The sequence below is a fragment of the Oreochromis aureus genome, linkage group 22 (genome assembly GCF_013358895.1).
Source record: "Oreochromis aureus strain Israel breed Guangdong linkage group 22, ZZ_aureus, whole genome shotgun sequence".
Taxonomy (NCBI): domain Eukaryota; kingdom Metazoa; phylum Chordata; class Actinopteri; order Cichliformes; family Cichlidae; genus Oreochromis; species Oreochromis aureus.
In genome coordinates this window covers 15,008,298-15,023,713 of record NC_052962.1, presented here as the reverse complement: position 1 = coordinate 15,023,713, position 15,416 = coordinate 15,008,298, and the positions used below count along the sequence as shown (strand labels likewise).

Genomic DNA, 15,416 nt, shown 5'->3' with positions numbered 1-15,416 from the left:
AAAATAAATAAAAATCATATCCTTGGCTGGTTTTAAAATGAGGTAAATTCAAACAACACATGATTACAACATTTGATCATTTAGCAAAAATCAAACCAAAATGCAAAATATTGTGTAAAAAATTAAGTACACCCTTCCTGCTTCCATAGGAATCAGGAAGATCAGTAAACAACCAGGTGTGTTAACACAATGCCAAGATGGAAGATCAGCAATGATCTTTGGGAAGACACTGATCAATCTGGGGAAGGTTATAAGGCCATTTTCAAACAATTTGAGGTTCAGCTTTCTACAGTAAGAGGTTATTCACATGTGGAAAATATTTGTGACTAAGATTTCCAGGAGTGGCCATCTCAGCAAATGTAGTCCAATGTCAATATATATTCAATGATCAAAAATAAAAAATAAAGAACAAAAAAGAACACAAGTCTATCTCAGACTGTGCAGATCTCAGAGGATACCAAAGTGGAGGTCATAATCCACAGTGTTACATTTGGTGCAAATCGCACTCGGTGGTGGAGGGTGATGATTTGGCCTTATTTTGCAGCCACAGGACAAAATAGGTGTGGACGTCTACCTTACAGCTAAAAGTTACCAACTCTGGGTTTTAAAACAGGACAATGATCCCAAGCACAGCAAAGAATCTGCAACAGAATTTCTAAAGAAGAAAATAAAAATGTTGCGCTGGTCCACTCAGAGTCCAAACATCAAACTGATAACAACTGTGCATAAACAAATGCCTGCAAAATGAACTAAAGCAATTCTTTGGCCCCATGAGCTGCCCAGATTTCCTCCATGATGATATGAAACATTAATAAAGTCATGACTAAATTTGGTTCTACAAGCTACTGAATCATGGGGTGTACTTACTAATATTTAAAGCCTTAGAACTGAAAGAGGTGCACTTTTATTTTTTTGTGACTATAGACAGATGCCCGGGGTCTCTGTGGAGGGCTGATTGGAATCAATAAAACAAAAAAGCCAGCCGAGCCAACTTGATAACTATTTTTTTGCACGGTAAATTTCTGCTGTTGACATGTTTGAGTTAACTTGACTGTAGTGATTGTGGTCTATTTAAATGTTATCACAGCTATCTTCATTTAGAGGCTCCAAGTTAAACCATTGGGGTTGTGGGTTGTGTTCTGTGCTTTCCTAGGCTTGATAAGCTTTGCCTTGATAGCGGGGAGAGGATATACTACGGCCTTAATACAATCTGACAGACGGCGAAAAAGGACAGAAAGGTTACAAAGCAAAACCTGTGCTGTGATTGCTGACATAGACGTGGATGAAGACAAACGACTGTTTTTGTTCTCATGGACAGCTGTAATGCTGGCAAAACAAACACGTGGAATGCATGCGTCTTTCTAAAAGAAATGCAACATCGAAGTGAAAATTAAATTTGTTGGTCACAAGCTCTACTGTCATCCTACTGGCAGTAAACCCCAATGCACTGCATGATTTCTTAAGTTGCTCCCAGTGCTTGAAAATGTGGTTACACTTTTATCTTATTTGTGGTAGCTCAACTGACACAACGGATTGCCAAAAAGTGATTTCTGATGTTTCGTTTAGTTTTTCTATGTCTAATATCGCTACTGATATTGGTAAATGGGCTGTAGTGAAGAGGATATATGAAGGGGTTCTATATAAATAAAGAAATAACTGGCTTTGCAAATATCTGTATATCTCTTCATCTCTGAATCAATCCAGTCTTTAGTATTGAAATGAGAGTTGTATTTATCCTATAGACTTCTTGGCAAAAACTACAAATGCACATTTGAGACATTTATCAAAAGACAACTATGCCCTGCACTAAAAAAATGTTACATCTGTGTGGATGTGGTTTGGTTACATTTCACAGAGTGAAACTGGCCAGTCAACCAACTGCTATTAGATTTATTTTTTTTTCCTAACTGGAGTAAAAACTGCTGAACCTCCAACAGCCGTTTGAAATTGGTCCTAAAAGCATCAGAAATCATTCTCTAAAGATTGCCACGCTTGTTTGTCCTATTTTTATTTGTTTTTGACAGTGTGGGCCTTTTAAGCCAATTTCACCATGTATTCATCAGGGGCTGAATTATACCGGTTTAGCTAGATTGCTTTTTTAAGCCAATTTGACATAAAATAATAGATACATCCAATGATACTTTCGTCACAATCATTAAACCTTTGCCTTCGTAACAAGAACAAATTAATTATATGCTAAAAACCTGTGTTTACCTACTATTTCATATCAAAATGGCTGCTGTGAAGTTTGTGTTGTGTAAGGACTTAATGCATTATTACAAGCATGCTAATAGTGTCACTGAGGCTAATATAATTGGTGCTAGCTGTCTACCAAGTTGCACCTTAACTAATTAAATTGCTTTGGGTTATTTTAAAAAATGATGTTACTAATAACATGTTTTACTGTGAACTTATTGTATTAATCATCCATCTTTTTCTGTTACTTGAAATTCTAGTATTGTGTTTTTTCTATGCTGTGAGTAATTAGCGGGTATCTGGGTTCATATGACGCACATTGATAACCAGCATTACCAGATAATGTTTTCAGTTTTATTCAGATCTCGTCACTTCTGACATTATTAAACCACGACAGCAATGACCAAAACACCAGTCTCGAGATTTTAAAGCAGTAGTCAAAAAACCAATGGGTGATTTTTTTGAGTGGTCCATCTTTTATATACAGTCTGTGGTCACAAATAGTGCAAAAATGCCAGGATAATTAGGAGTTTTCATTTTCAGGATTTTAGCTTCCTAAGGTGTTTGGACCTAAGCAAAGGACGTCGCTAATGATTGTTGATGATTTCTAAAACCTAGAGGGTTACATTGGGGGATGTTCAATAAAACATTTAAACTTAATCTAAACAGCCAATAAAAGTTTTTTATTGGCTGTTTGTTAGCTGCCTTGACTCATTTTGAATAAACTCCATAACACCTGCTGCAGGAATAGCTCCAAATGTGTCATATGACACATGAATTGTGTAAACTGTAAATATGGCTCTGAATCTCTGATTCATATGTACACTATAACCTCTTGGTCTTACTTAAGCTTCCACTTTGAATGTTCCCTTAGTCCAAATTTAGCTGGGGTCTGGCAGTAAATATACCACAACATATCCTTCATCTCCAACACCCATGCTTGGTTACTGTTGCTATGCATGGTGGATCGTTGCCGTCACCGGTGCATCCAATAGGCATGTCGGCGTAGCCCGGGAGTCTAAAAACAGCATTCTATATTACAGCATATAATGAGAATGGCTTCATCAGTGTGCTCTCCAAATGTCAGAGCAGTTTTAATGATCTACTGAGCACACACACACACACACACACACACAAAGAAGCTATATGTCATGTGTGCGTGTGCATGCAGTCACAGTGTGTGGCTCTTTTCTGCATTGTTGGCATTTTTAAGCAATCTCACCTTCCTAATAATGTTCAGTGTTGAACCTATTAGTTCTTTCCACCCTAACACTTTTGTGTTCCACCCTTATATTTGTTTTCCTCTACCATGATACATAACATGTGCATAAGCAGCCAAGAAAAAAAGTTTAGAGTGTTTTTTATTCCCGTGCTTCGCATTTCCGCGAGATTCATGAGGTTGTTTACAGGGGCGGGGTATTACTCATCATAGTGAAGCGAACAGGAGACACTTTAACTGTTTTTGTAACACAGAAACTGAAAACCCTCTACTGTAGCACAATAAAGCACAACAGCTTGTTGTTTTAGCTGCTCAAATGGCATATATGTCAGACAACCTCTAATTACTTCTTCCAGGATGTGTGCTTTGTGTGTTTTGATGTTAACAGTATAACAGACTGAATTCACCAGCAGGTTGGGAGAAAATACACCCAAAATGATTATGAAGCAGGAAATAAGATGAGGCAGATACAATAAGAAAAGAAGAAAAGGAATTGGTTAGCAAGGGGTTCATAAGATAACTAGCAGACAGAAAGCTGGAGAGAAAGAGGAGCAATAAGAGGAGAATATGACAGTGGAAAAGAAGTGGAGGTTCAATTCAAAGAGTGGGACTTGTGGAGGGGACAATATGAGCACAGAAAGACACAGAGTAAGGGGGAAAGGCTTATGAGCGAACATGCCGGCCGGGGCTCTTGGTGCAATGCAGAAGGCATTGCCATGGAAACGAATGGAGGGAAAGAGCAGACGAGGAGGAGGAGGAGGGGATTAAATAGGAAGGAAGAGATCACTGCCTCATACTGCGGAGGGGGCTGTTTTCACGAGAGGGGAGGGGCCGGTAGACAAACGAGTAACAAGTGTGGAAATGGAGTTAAATGAATAGCTTCTCGATAGTTTAACACTGGAGTTCTCCCACTTGTGTGCATGAAACTACTCATCATCGTAACAGAGGCGTCGTCGCACTTGCGGCCAGATTGTGTTAAAATTTAAACACACTCTTCAGCGGACTTGTGCGGTTTGGTTGTGAGCGAGGACAAAGTTTTGGAGAGGAAGTTAGTGCAGAAGTTACAGTCAAACATTTCCTGTACAAATTATGATTCTTATTTAAAAAAATGAAATAAAATAAAAGGCAATAGCGGATGAGCCTGTCGCTATGGCGCTAGTTGTCTCAGGTGGCATTGTTTGAGGTCCAGATCTGAGGGCGGGGGTTGTCATGGCAGCAGGAGTGCATGGAGTTTGTCTGGGTGTCATGCTACAACACTCTCTGTGTCTTTCTCTCGTGCACACACACACACACACACACACACACACACACACACACACACACACACACACACACACACACACACACACAGGCTGTTGGAAATATTCTTTACTGCAGGATTATAAATAGAAGGTAGCAGAAGGCAGCACCCCTCTCCTCATCTTCAATGCCCATGGGACCCTATCATTCTCATCTTCCTTTTCACCTATCTATCCTCAGCACTCGCCCTCTCTCCTCCTGTTGCAGACATCGACAGTGTTTCTGTTAACATGGGATGCACCACGATTTATTTTCAGCTGGATTTCATTTGAACAAGAGCTCCATTCAGTAACCTGTAGCATTTTAAGATTTGTTCAGGTGAAAGCAAGACAAGGTCTAGCAGATGGATAGATCAATAGATCGATAGAGAGATACATAGATCTGTTCTCCTCTGTCATTATCATCATGTTAACCCCCAAAACTATCATCAAGGGCCTCTGTTTTGCTGTCTGTTTAGCTCCACAGTGATGGTGGTGATGCAGGGAGTCTGTGGTTGTCATGGTAATGAGCCTGGCATGGTAAGGATGCTTAATGAGACTGGAGATGCTCGGGCTAATGAAGTGGGACGGCTGGGTGTTCGCTTAACTGGCAGCGATAAGAAACCACTTGTTAAGTCTGCGGTGCTGCCTTCACCGCGCTGTTGTGCTATATATCCAGGCTCCTATACAGGGCAGATGCACGTGTTTCTACAGCAACCACGGCTGCAGTCGTAAAGGCGCTCTGTGATGTATTACTTCTCTTTGTTATTGCTTTGATAAGCAGCCATTTGCCTCATAATTAACATGCTCAAAGAAGAGGAAAGCTTTTAATCCCCACTGGAAAGTTTTTGAAAAATATTTTTGGCCAGAAAATCTCCTTTCATAGGGTTGACCCAGAAATTAGTCAGATCCATTATGGAGGTTTTTCTAAAGTGAGCTTTGCTGACATGACAGCTCACAGCTGCTTTCTCATCCTCCCGTGTGACTAAACTGTCTTCGTGTGGCCCGGGCTGTTCACGTGCAGACACTTTGTGCACATGTTGCACAGAGGTGTGAGTGTGCAAGCTGCATTCCCGTGTAAAGGTGTGAATTTACAGATGTGGACATCGATCTCTTTTACTGTAGTTTGTAAAAAGCACAATTTATTACACAGTAATGACAGATTCACAGATGCAAATATTAGGGCCAAACAAAAATAAAAGGAAAGAGCTCTGCATTTTGAAGCAGAAACCAGAGAATCTTTGGAGTGTTTGCTTGAAAAATTAGCGGAAATGCCAACTCTTTGATAAAACTGACCTAAAACTCTATGGATAATGCTACAAAAATGACATCGAGGCCGAGGTGTGGAGTGATAAAAGCGAAGGAAAGAGCTGCACAACCTTACACTTCACATCCTGAACCCAAATCACTTCATCTGTGTCCTGCTGCTGCTTTTTCAGCATGCCGAGTCACACGGAGATACAGTGTGTCATTACAGGGGATGATGTCCTGAAAGCTTCTTCTGGGGTTAGCACTCTCTGGCTTGCTCTCATTCTCCTAACGTCAGCAGGACTTGCAAAGCCTTAATAACCCTCCCCTCCTCTCATCTCCTCATCTTTCTGAGCTCAGCCTCTCACCTCTCCCCTTGCCCCGCCACCCACTACTCTTCCCCATGCTGCCAATTTGTGTTTCTGCCTTACAAGCCGAGGCTCAGGACTTCCCCCTAAAGGCTTATTGCTCCCTAGTTGCAACAGCCATTGCAAAATGGGCTTTGTGCGTTTAAAATGGACTGTAGTTATACCTGTGATGTGGAGCTGTTTTTCAGTAGCGCAGGGACACCCCAGTGGATATTGCCTTCTCGCTAGAGTGGCCTCGCTTCATAACAAAGAGTGCAGGGATCTGAGCTTTCAAGGCAAACCTAAATTCTTGGTTATTTGTGGTGGGTAGCTTTGAAAAAGCAAACATTGTACACAGAAACACACTCACAAATAACTAAAGAGAAACATAAGGCATTTTTAGGCAATTTGTGCAACTGGGTGTATATGTGTGTAAACTTTGCTTGGCTTTATGAAGTATTTTAAATTCTCATAAAGATTACATAATTTCACCGTCAACCCCTGGCGCCCTTAACAGGCAGCTCTAATAATCCTCAGATTATTACACTTAGTGGATTAGCCTGTTGAAATAAAGGTACTTAAAGATGGGAACATGACCTCTGTGTTCTGCTTTCAGATGGCGGGACAAAGAAGCTCCGCAGCACCATCCGGCGGAGCACGGAGACCGGAATCGCTGTTGAGATGAGAAACCGAGTGACACGGCAGGGCAGCAAGGACTCAACCGACGGCAGCACTAACTCAAACAGCTCCGATGGAACGTGCGTGTCCCGTCCGACAGTTTATCCGTTCACTTGTCCATATACACAATACCTGTTCATCCAGCGTGAGTCTGTTTCTTCTCTCGCAGGTTTGTCTTCCCTACCACACGCATGGGGCCTGAGAGCCAGTTCAGTGACTTCCTGGACGGACTAGGCCCCGCTCAGATCGTAGGCCGGCAAACATTAGCTACTCCCCCAATGGGTAAGCGTGAAGTCGGCCAGCATCACCATCTAGTCCAGTGCAGTCCACTCCATTCTCATCTGTTTTTATCATACAAAACTAGTGGAGGTCATGCATTGTTTCTGCTTGATAGCGTTTGATTGAAATGTGAGGCATGTAAGCGGGACAGTATATCGCACACCGGCACAGTCAGATCATTCAGTTAATACATTATCAATCAGAAACTCCGGTTTCTGTTTAAAACTTTTTGCAGCATGCATCCACTTAAATGCACAGCAGCATCGTGAAATACTGCACAGTAATCGTGTATTCGCTCAGCAGGAATGAAGTTATTCCTGCGTGAGTTATAAATCTTTCATGCAAAGGTCACTGGTTTTGAAAAATAACTAACCAGAGCGGCGCGCTCCTTTATACCTGGTGGTGAAGATGGTGTTGTAGCTCTATGTGGCCCTCTGCTGCTGGACATTGTCTGTTGCAGCTGCAGTTCAGGCTCTCGTTTGATTGTTAGCTGAGTACCACAGAGATCTGTGTTTTTTTTTAAATTATGGTGTTTTATTGAGTTTTGGTTTGTTTTGATCTATAGGGGATGTACATGTAGGCATGGTAGACAGAGGAGGGCAGCTAGAGGTGGAGGTCAACCAGGCCAGAGGGTTGACCCCCAAACCAGGCTCCAAGAACATACCAGGTACTTACTTCTTGATGAAAGCTACAATTCTGTGGGCTTAGCAGCACATGCATCAGGCTCACTTTTTCTTTTTTCATCTGCAGCGACCTACGTGAAGGTGTATCTTCTGGAGAACGGCGTGTGCTTGGCTAAGAAGAAAACCAAAGTAGTGAAGAAGACTCTGGACCCCACCTACCAGCAGGCTTTGTTGTTCGATGAGAGTCCTCAGGGCAAAGTCCTACAGGTAAGTAATTCTCTTTTTCTAGCCTTTACAATTTTCCGCCAAACATTCTAAGCTTCATCACCCAAAAATGAAACGTCTCGCGCGTTTTTCTTTTGATCCCAAACACCCCAAATAATTGATTTTACGCTGTCTTTGCTGGTCTCACAGGTTTAAACTGGGTGACACTGAAAGTTCTTATGCACCAATTAAAAACTTCATAGGACTTATAATTATTGAGATAGTAAATTTGTTGTATGACAAATAGATTTGGAGTCTGCCAATAGCTGAGAAGTCTCCACAGCAGTGGAAATCAGTAAAAATTTTTTTACTGTCATTTCTCCTCCAGGTAATAGTGTGGGGGGATTACGGGCGTATGGACCACAAGTGCTTCATGGGAATGGCCCAAATCCTCCTGGAGGACTTGGACCTGTCTGCCACAGTCAGCGGCTGGTATAAGCTGTTCCCTACCTCCTCCCTGGCAGACCCCAGCATCGGACCCCTCACCAGACGCCTCTCTCAGTCCTCCCTGGAGAGCGCCACCAGCCCTTCATGCACCTAGACACCCAGAATACACACACACACGCGCGCGCGCAAGGCAGAGTCACGCAGACACAGGCGCACGTACTGTATATACACGACGACTATGTAAGTGCAAAGCCAGGTAGGCATACATACACAAAGAGATGCATCCGTGCAGGAAGACACACTTGACATACACACAAATACCTGATCCCAGCCACATTGACACACATGCACTCTCAACATGCTGCCATAGTCTTTACTGGAATATCCTCTCGACTGTCCGTTCACACTCTCACCCACCGCTCAGTGTTTGCTGGCAAAACGATTAGCAGATCCAAAACGGGAGAAGGCGTAATTTACCTGAACATGTAGCATTTTTCCACTCACCTGTTTCCAACATCTCATACCACGAAAACCAGGATTCACCGGGTGCCGTGTTCTGCAGTCCAAGATTTTCCGTGGCACAGCTCATCCCAGGGCACATCCTGATGCCAGTTTCTAAACTCTCTATGCCAAACTAAGAAAAAAAAACTTTATTTTTTAAACCAAAGCAATTGTTATTGTTGTTATTATTACTATTATAAGTAGTAGGTGAACTAGTATACAATATAAAATATGGATATGTAGCAGAGTCAATGACTTAGATGTAATGCAAAAAAAATAAAATAAAAAAATGACGATACACTTTACACACACACACACACGCACGCACGCACACACACAAGCTGGGGACGGGAGGCCAAACACATACACATACCTGGATAACAGGCTCGGATATTCACATAATGGCTATTATGTGAGGTAGCAACACTGCTATTCTACAATTTTCACAGGGCAGAGTTTATATATAGATATATATAGATATATATATATCAAAATAGATATATAGTTAAAAACTTACTTGTGTTTATATATATGTGTCGGCTGCATTCTGCATGTTTGCTTGCGAGACATTTTAAAGTGCTTAAATCTTTTTCATTTAGCTTGCTTTGACCAATGTGACAGCAGTGTAGTGCTGCTTTATTTTGTGCCGAGAAGGGAGCACACCGCACTGAGTTGGGGAGAAGGATGGGGCTGTGGTGATGGCGGAGCGAAGGGGTTGGCTGTCATCGCTATCTGCAGAAGACGAGAACAAAATAAGCCAGCCAGCCACACATTAGCGGACAAACGCATTTATGATCCCCGCCTTCACCTTAGGCGTTCGGAGAAATGTGACCGCTTTGTAGCCTGTCCTCGCGTATTCTGGGGAAAGGGCTTCTACCAGCACCTGGACTTGTTCCAGCTTCCAGTTGATTTCCCCATTTTTGTTGCCGTCCTACTTGATGAGGGATGTGGGGAGATGGCCGGCGTGCCTCTGCACCTCTCCTTTTCCGATCAGATGTAGCCGGTGTTGTGCCAAAAAATAAACTGTTGTAAATGGCCTGCTGGCCTATAATCTGTGAAACATATGTCAAACCTGTTTCTCATGAATGATATCAAGTCCTTTTGAGCCACAAACAACATTCCTGTCACAAGCTACATTCAGTTTTTGGCAAAGTGACTCTTATAAACCTTTAGTTATCCAGCTAAAAAGTGTAATTTACATTAAAAATGTCTTATTGTAATAGAAATCCAGCCAAGAGGGCAACAGAAATTGGAACAAATATAACATAAATGTTGTAGAAAGGCCAAAAGAGACTGGATTGATTATAATGTAGGTGCAAATAATACACAATCATAATAAGAAGCTTTCAAAACAGGTAGTTTCTTCATTTTGTATATAAGCTCTTCAGAAATCCAATAGACTCTGCAGTCTGTTTACCAATATAAGCAAAGAGATTATACATAAAAAATACACAGGAACATCGGGAATGACTTTTTGGGACAACACCGGAAACATGAACATGCGCACAGCTTGTGAAACCTTTAACCCTCCTAACTTTCCCTTTGACGCTAACTAAACCTCTTGTAAACGTGTCAACGTGAATTGAATTTCTTTGCGATAGCCGACTATTATGTCAGCATTACACTTACTAGCATACCTGCCATATGGTGGTTTTACTTGTTTCAGGTGCAAATGTGGCAGTGACCCATCTTCAGCACTCTCGTTTTATATTTCCCGTCAGGCGGCGTGTTTGCGTTTTCTTTAAATAGCACTTTACTGTAAAATATTCACGCTGAGCTCGCAGCGGTTGACTGCTTCATTTTTGTTTTTCCGTTCGCGTTTTTATTTAGTCACACTGCGCTGCGCAATTGTTTTGAATTGCAGCATGGAAATGTAAGTTGAGTGCACTAGAACAGCTGATCCAGGTGACTTCTGCTGCCGGATTTAGACTTCTTGAAGGCTTTTAACCTTGTTCAGCCACCTTTTCCCATTTACATTTCCTCTGAGTCCGCTTTGCACTAACTATAAGGGTGTTTGCAGAAAAAATCAACAAAACAGTTAAAGGTGTGATGATGATGGAGTCTTCACTGGCAGCAGAGGAACTAGCACGCCAAATTAAGCTACTGCTTTCTTACTGGTTTATTTAAGGTGCAGATGTCTGGGGGGGAGGGTTTGTTTTTTTTATCTGATCAACATCAACCCTTGTATATATTTCTGATACATGAACACGGGCAAAGGCACTAACAGAGATCATATTTTGAAGCGGTGCAAAGACACAGTCTCGAGTTCCTCTCTTAAAAGCTTCTGCGTGTTTATGAGCTCTGAATTTGCTTTTATCACCACCACGTGTTTTTTTTTTCAGTCTCATTTATTCCTCCCTCCTCATCTTTCTGCAAAAAAAAAAAAAGGGAAAATGCGAGTTTTTTTTCGTCTCGCAGCACCTCAGAACAACACGATTCACGTTTCAATGCTTTCTGAACTTTGGATAAACTAAAGGGATCTCTGGCATTCTTGAATTTTTGGGAGGATGATTTATGATGTTTATTTTTAATCCTCCTATCATATGTATACAAAATGTTTTCTTTGTTAAAGAGGTGTTGTCATTTGTTTTATGGTTCGGAGCTATTCCTTGCTGGATCTGTACTTGTATGGTCCCGCGTATGAAGTAATTTTATGTATTGATTTTTTTTCTTGTGGACAGCTGGCATGTTATACAAATATGGGGAAAAAAAGGAAGAAGAATCCTGAAAAAACAAGATAATGAAATTTATAGATCTGTGTAACTTCCCTGCTGATTGTTCCACTCCTTGGTAAACTATCAAAATACTGTTAATGCTTTTCCAGACGTTTTGGAGCTTTTATGAGACTGCGTGTGTGTATGAGTGTCCCTTCGCTATATATCAATCATCCCCAAAGCATTACCCATATTAATGATTGAAAGTAGATGCAAAGAAATGTATTATATATCTTATAAGAAATGTATTTATTGCAGGCAGGATTAGCCAAAATTTGCCCAAATCCTTTGATTCTTGCAACCTAGAGGATAAGTTTTAAGTATTGCCTTTGTTTAAAGTGTAGTGCGGGTGTATGTCTTTTAGAGATGTGCATTTAGTGTGTTAGTGTGATGCATAATGAGCGACAGGGCAGCAAGGTGTGAGTGGATCAGAGTTTTCACATACGAACGCCAACATTAACTTTGAACTTTCTCTTTACCTTAGATTTAAAGAACAAAAAATTATTATATATAAACTGTAGTGTCACCTGATCATTGTGCATCGTCTCACACAAGGTCATTTGATTTATTTGGACACAGTCTATTAACTTTGCTAGTTTTAAGAGAATTGACAAAAAAGAGGGGTCGAAGCCTCATTAGCAGCAGGGATGGCGGGATGGAGATCAAGCAGGTTGTCAGTCTTCGTGCTTTTGTGGAGCTGAGGGACGCGTAGACTGTTTTCTTTTTGTCAATGTGAAGGTGTGCAGATGCATGAAGTCGACACAGCTCAGGTGACATTTGAATGGAGAGGCTGCCAATGCTCAGAATGTAAAACCCCAAAAACTTGCTATAAAAAAGCATCTTTTTAACCCAAAAAATGTATTGTGTGCAACGCATCTTAATAACACATCTTCAGTACACCTGAGTCACAGTTTGTGCACTATATCGAAAGTGTATTTTATTTTTCTAAGGACAGAGGTATTATTCAGAGAAGGACAGCGTGGGCAAAACCCGCCTTTTAGCTTTTTTTGCAAAAACGAGGGCTTGTTCAGTTTACAATGGCCTTACTTTGCGTAGGAGACGTTGCTTCACTCTTGTAGCACACAGCTGAAAGTTTTGAACAAATGTATTTTGCTTGAGATATTGTACCGAAGTTCTCTATGTGTATATGTATAGTTTTATGAATGTATTTCTAAACCCTTACACCGAGGAGGAGTGTAACTCTTTTTCGTCATCTTGTTTGCTATACCGTCTCTATTGGAGACTTTCCGGGGACCCCGCCTGCACCCAATCAGGCGGCCCCTCCTTTTACTGTACTGTAATACTGTATGTCTTATGATTTGTGTTTTAAAGGAACAGCTCTGTGTTTGTAAACAAGCATGAATTCCGTCTGGCGAGATGCGGTTCTTTTATTTATTTCAATCGCCACGATGGGTTTCGAGCAGAAGGGATTGCCCTCCCCCCGCCCCCAACCCTTTGTCTATCAAGCTGATGGAATTATTATATTTGTATTTTGATCTAGGAAATATTTGCCGCATGGTTACTCTGATCTTTGCATTTCTGACCTTGTATTCAACCTTTAATGATGGTTTGATCACGATGAGACCAACAAGTGACAGCGATGGGGGCGATCAGACCCAGAACAGCATCCAGAGAGATGCAAAAGAACTTTTATGAGTAAAAACACTGTTATCTTACAGTAGCATGAGCCTAGCCTTACATTTTCTGATGTTTTTCTTCTGGCAATAAACATTGGCTGTAGCATTTGCTGTCGTGGGCGCCTTCACCCACGGCTTCACTCTCTCTCTCTCTCTCTCTCTCGTGACCCCAGAGCTGAGCATGTGGCGCCAAAAAGTGATTTCCGGTATTCGCCCAAAAAGTGATTGGCCTAATTTGTGTGAAAAATATATCAGATTTATTTCTCATGAATGATATCAAGTCATTTTGAGCCAGAAAGAAGTTCCCCATCACAAAGTAGAAGCTTGAATCAGGGTTTTTGGCAAAGTGACTGTTATATTTCCCTTACTTATTCAGGTAAAAAGGCTCATTGACATTAAAAATGTCTTTTTCAAGAGAGATCTGGTCAAGAGGGCGTCAAATATAACATCATAGTTCTAGAAACATACTGTAAGGGACCAAAAGGGAATGAAAAACCAGTTATTTCTTTATTTATATATGACCCCTTCATACATCTACAGTCTGTTTACCAATATGAGTAAAGATATTAGACATCAAAGAAACTCATAGAAACATCAGAAATCACTTTTTGGCTTTTTGCACAACGCTGGTATCAGTTGAGCTACCATAAATAAGATAAAAGTGTAACCACATTTTTAAGCGCTGGGATAAATTTAACAAAGCATGCAGTGCATTGTGATTTACTGCTGTTTGACAGTAGAGCTCGTGATCAACAAGTTTAATTTTCTCTTCGACGTTGCATTCCAGACGCATGCATTCCAGGTGTTTGATTTGCCAGCGTTACAGCTGTCCATGAGAACAAAAACAGACATTGCTGTTGACCTGACAGAATCAGTTCGTTTGTCTTCATCCACGTCTATGTCAGCGATCACAGCACAAGTTTTGCTTTGTAACCTGTCCTTTTTCGCCGTCTGTCAGATTGTATTAAGGCCATAGTAGCTCCCCTCCCCGCTATCAAGGCAAACCTCATCTTATCAAGCCTAGGAAAGCACAGAACACAACCCAAACTAATGGTTTAACTAATATTTAAATGGACCACAATCACATTCCCAAAGCACATGTAGTAGACTCAATGCCTCTTTTTCCCTGCAAATTACGGATTCATCATCCCAGTTCAATTGGAATAGCTGGTTTTGGTAAATGAGGGTTTGTCTTTTCTGAACTGGCCTTAAACGTTCCACCAAGAAGCAAAACAAAGGATAGCGTAGCTGCCTGGCTGATGAAAGGATGTGGTTTATGGCAAAGATGAAGGAAAAAACAAAACAAAGGGAGCTGTAATTTTATACCTGTGCTTTGTAAATGTTTTCTATGTGCAGTATTTGATAATGTAAAACTGGTATTTTTGTGGTTTGTACGCTGCAAAATTGATTACTTAGGGTGCACGTAGTTTTGTAAGAAAATAGAACCAAACTGAGGAGAAAAGGAAAAAAAACAATGGGATTCAGAAGCCTGTATTTGCATGCCCTTTGACATCTGGACGCAAAGTCAATAAAGTTTATTTGAATCACAGACATTCATTCTCCGTGTCTTCACTTTTCTAATGCAAGTCGTGCATTCTTTGTGTATCTTTGATGAATCTTTGTTCAAGTCATGTAAAAGAAGAGCTGCATTCTTTCAATGGCCACCAGAGGGCCTCTCCTCCCTATGGAAAAAGAAGTCAAATGTATAAAAGTCTATGAGGAAAAAAACACCATTAATGGCCTCAGCAAACACTTTTCTCCTGAATATATGGCCTCAGTTGCTACTTTCACATATTTTTAATACAGCAAGATGCTCATGTTATAAATTATGATCTCAGTTAGATTAAAATGGACAAAGAAGTAGGCCACACAACAAAGCATATGAGTCAGCCAACATGTATGGCCACTAGTGGGCAGTAGAAACAAGCTTTATAGTATTACACAGTTGCACTTTTAGTTGATTTTGAGAGCTTACAAGGAAACCACTTACTACTGTTTAAGTCATGCACATGCAGAGCAACATTAATCTGTCTATACTCAAACTAC

At 41.0% G+C, this 15,416-nt stretch overlaps 1 protein-coding gene across 5 annotated transcripts in view; it reads left to right on the top strand.

Annotated features, from left to right (window-relative positions):
- The window catches only part of rims3 (regulating synaptic membrane exocytosis 3), a 46,622-nt gene extending 31,699 nt beyond the window's left edge, over nt 1-14,923 (top strand). For all 5 annotated transcript variants that reach the window (XM_039605187.1, XM_039605189.1, XM_039605186.1 and 2 more), the window contains 5 exons: nt 6,904-7,045; nt 7,135-7,247; nt 7,810-7,911; nt 7,995-8,134; nt 8,460-14,923. In XM_039605187.1, coding sequence (XP_039461121.1) covers nt 6,904-7,045; nt 7,135-7,247; nt 7,810-7,911; nt 7,995-8,134; nt 8,460-8,672 — 710 coding nt within the window. In that variant the 3' untranslated portion in view covers nt 8,673-14,923. The remainder of the gene's footprint in view (nt 1-6,903; nt 7,046-7,134; nt 7,248-7,809; nt 7,912-7,994; nt 8,135-8,459) is intronic.
- The last annotated feature ends 493 nt before the right edge of the window (nt 14,924-15,416 follow it).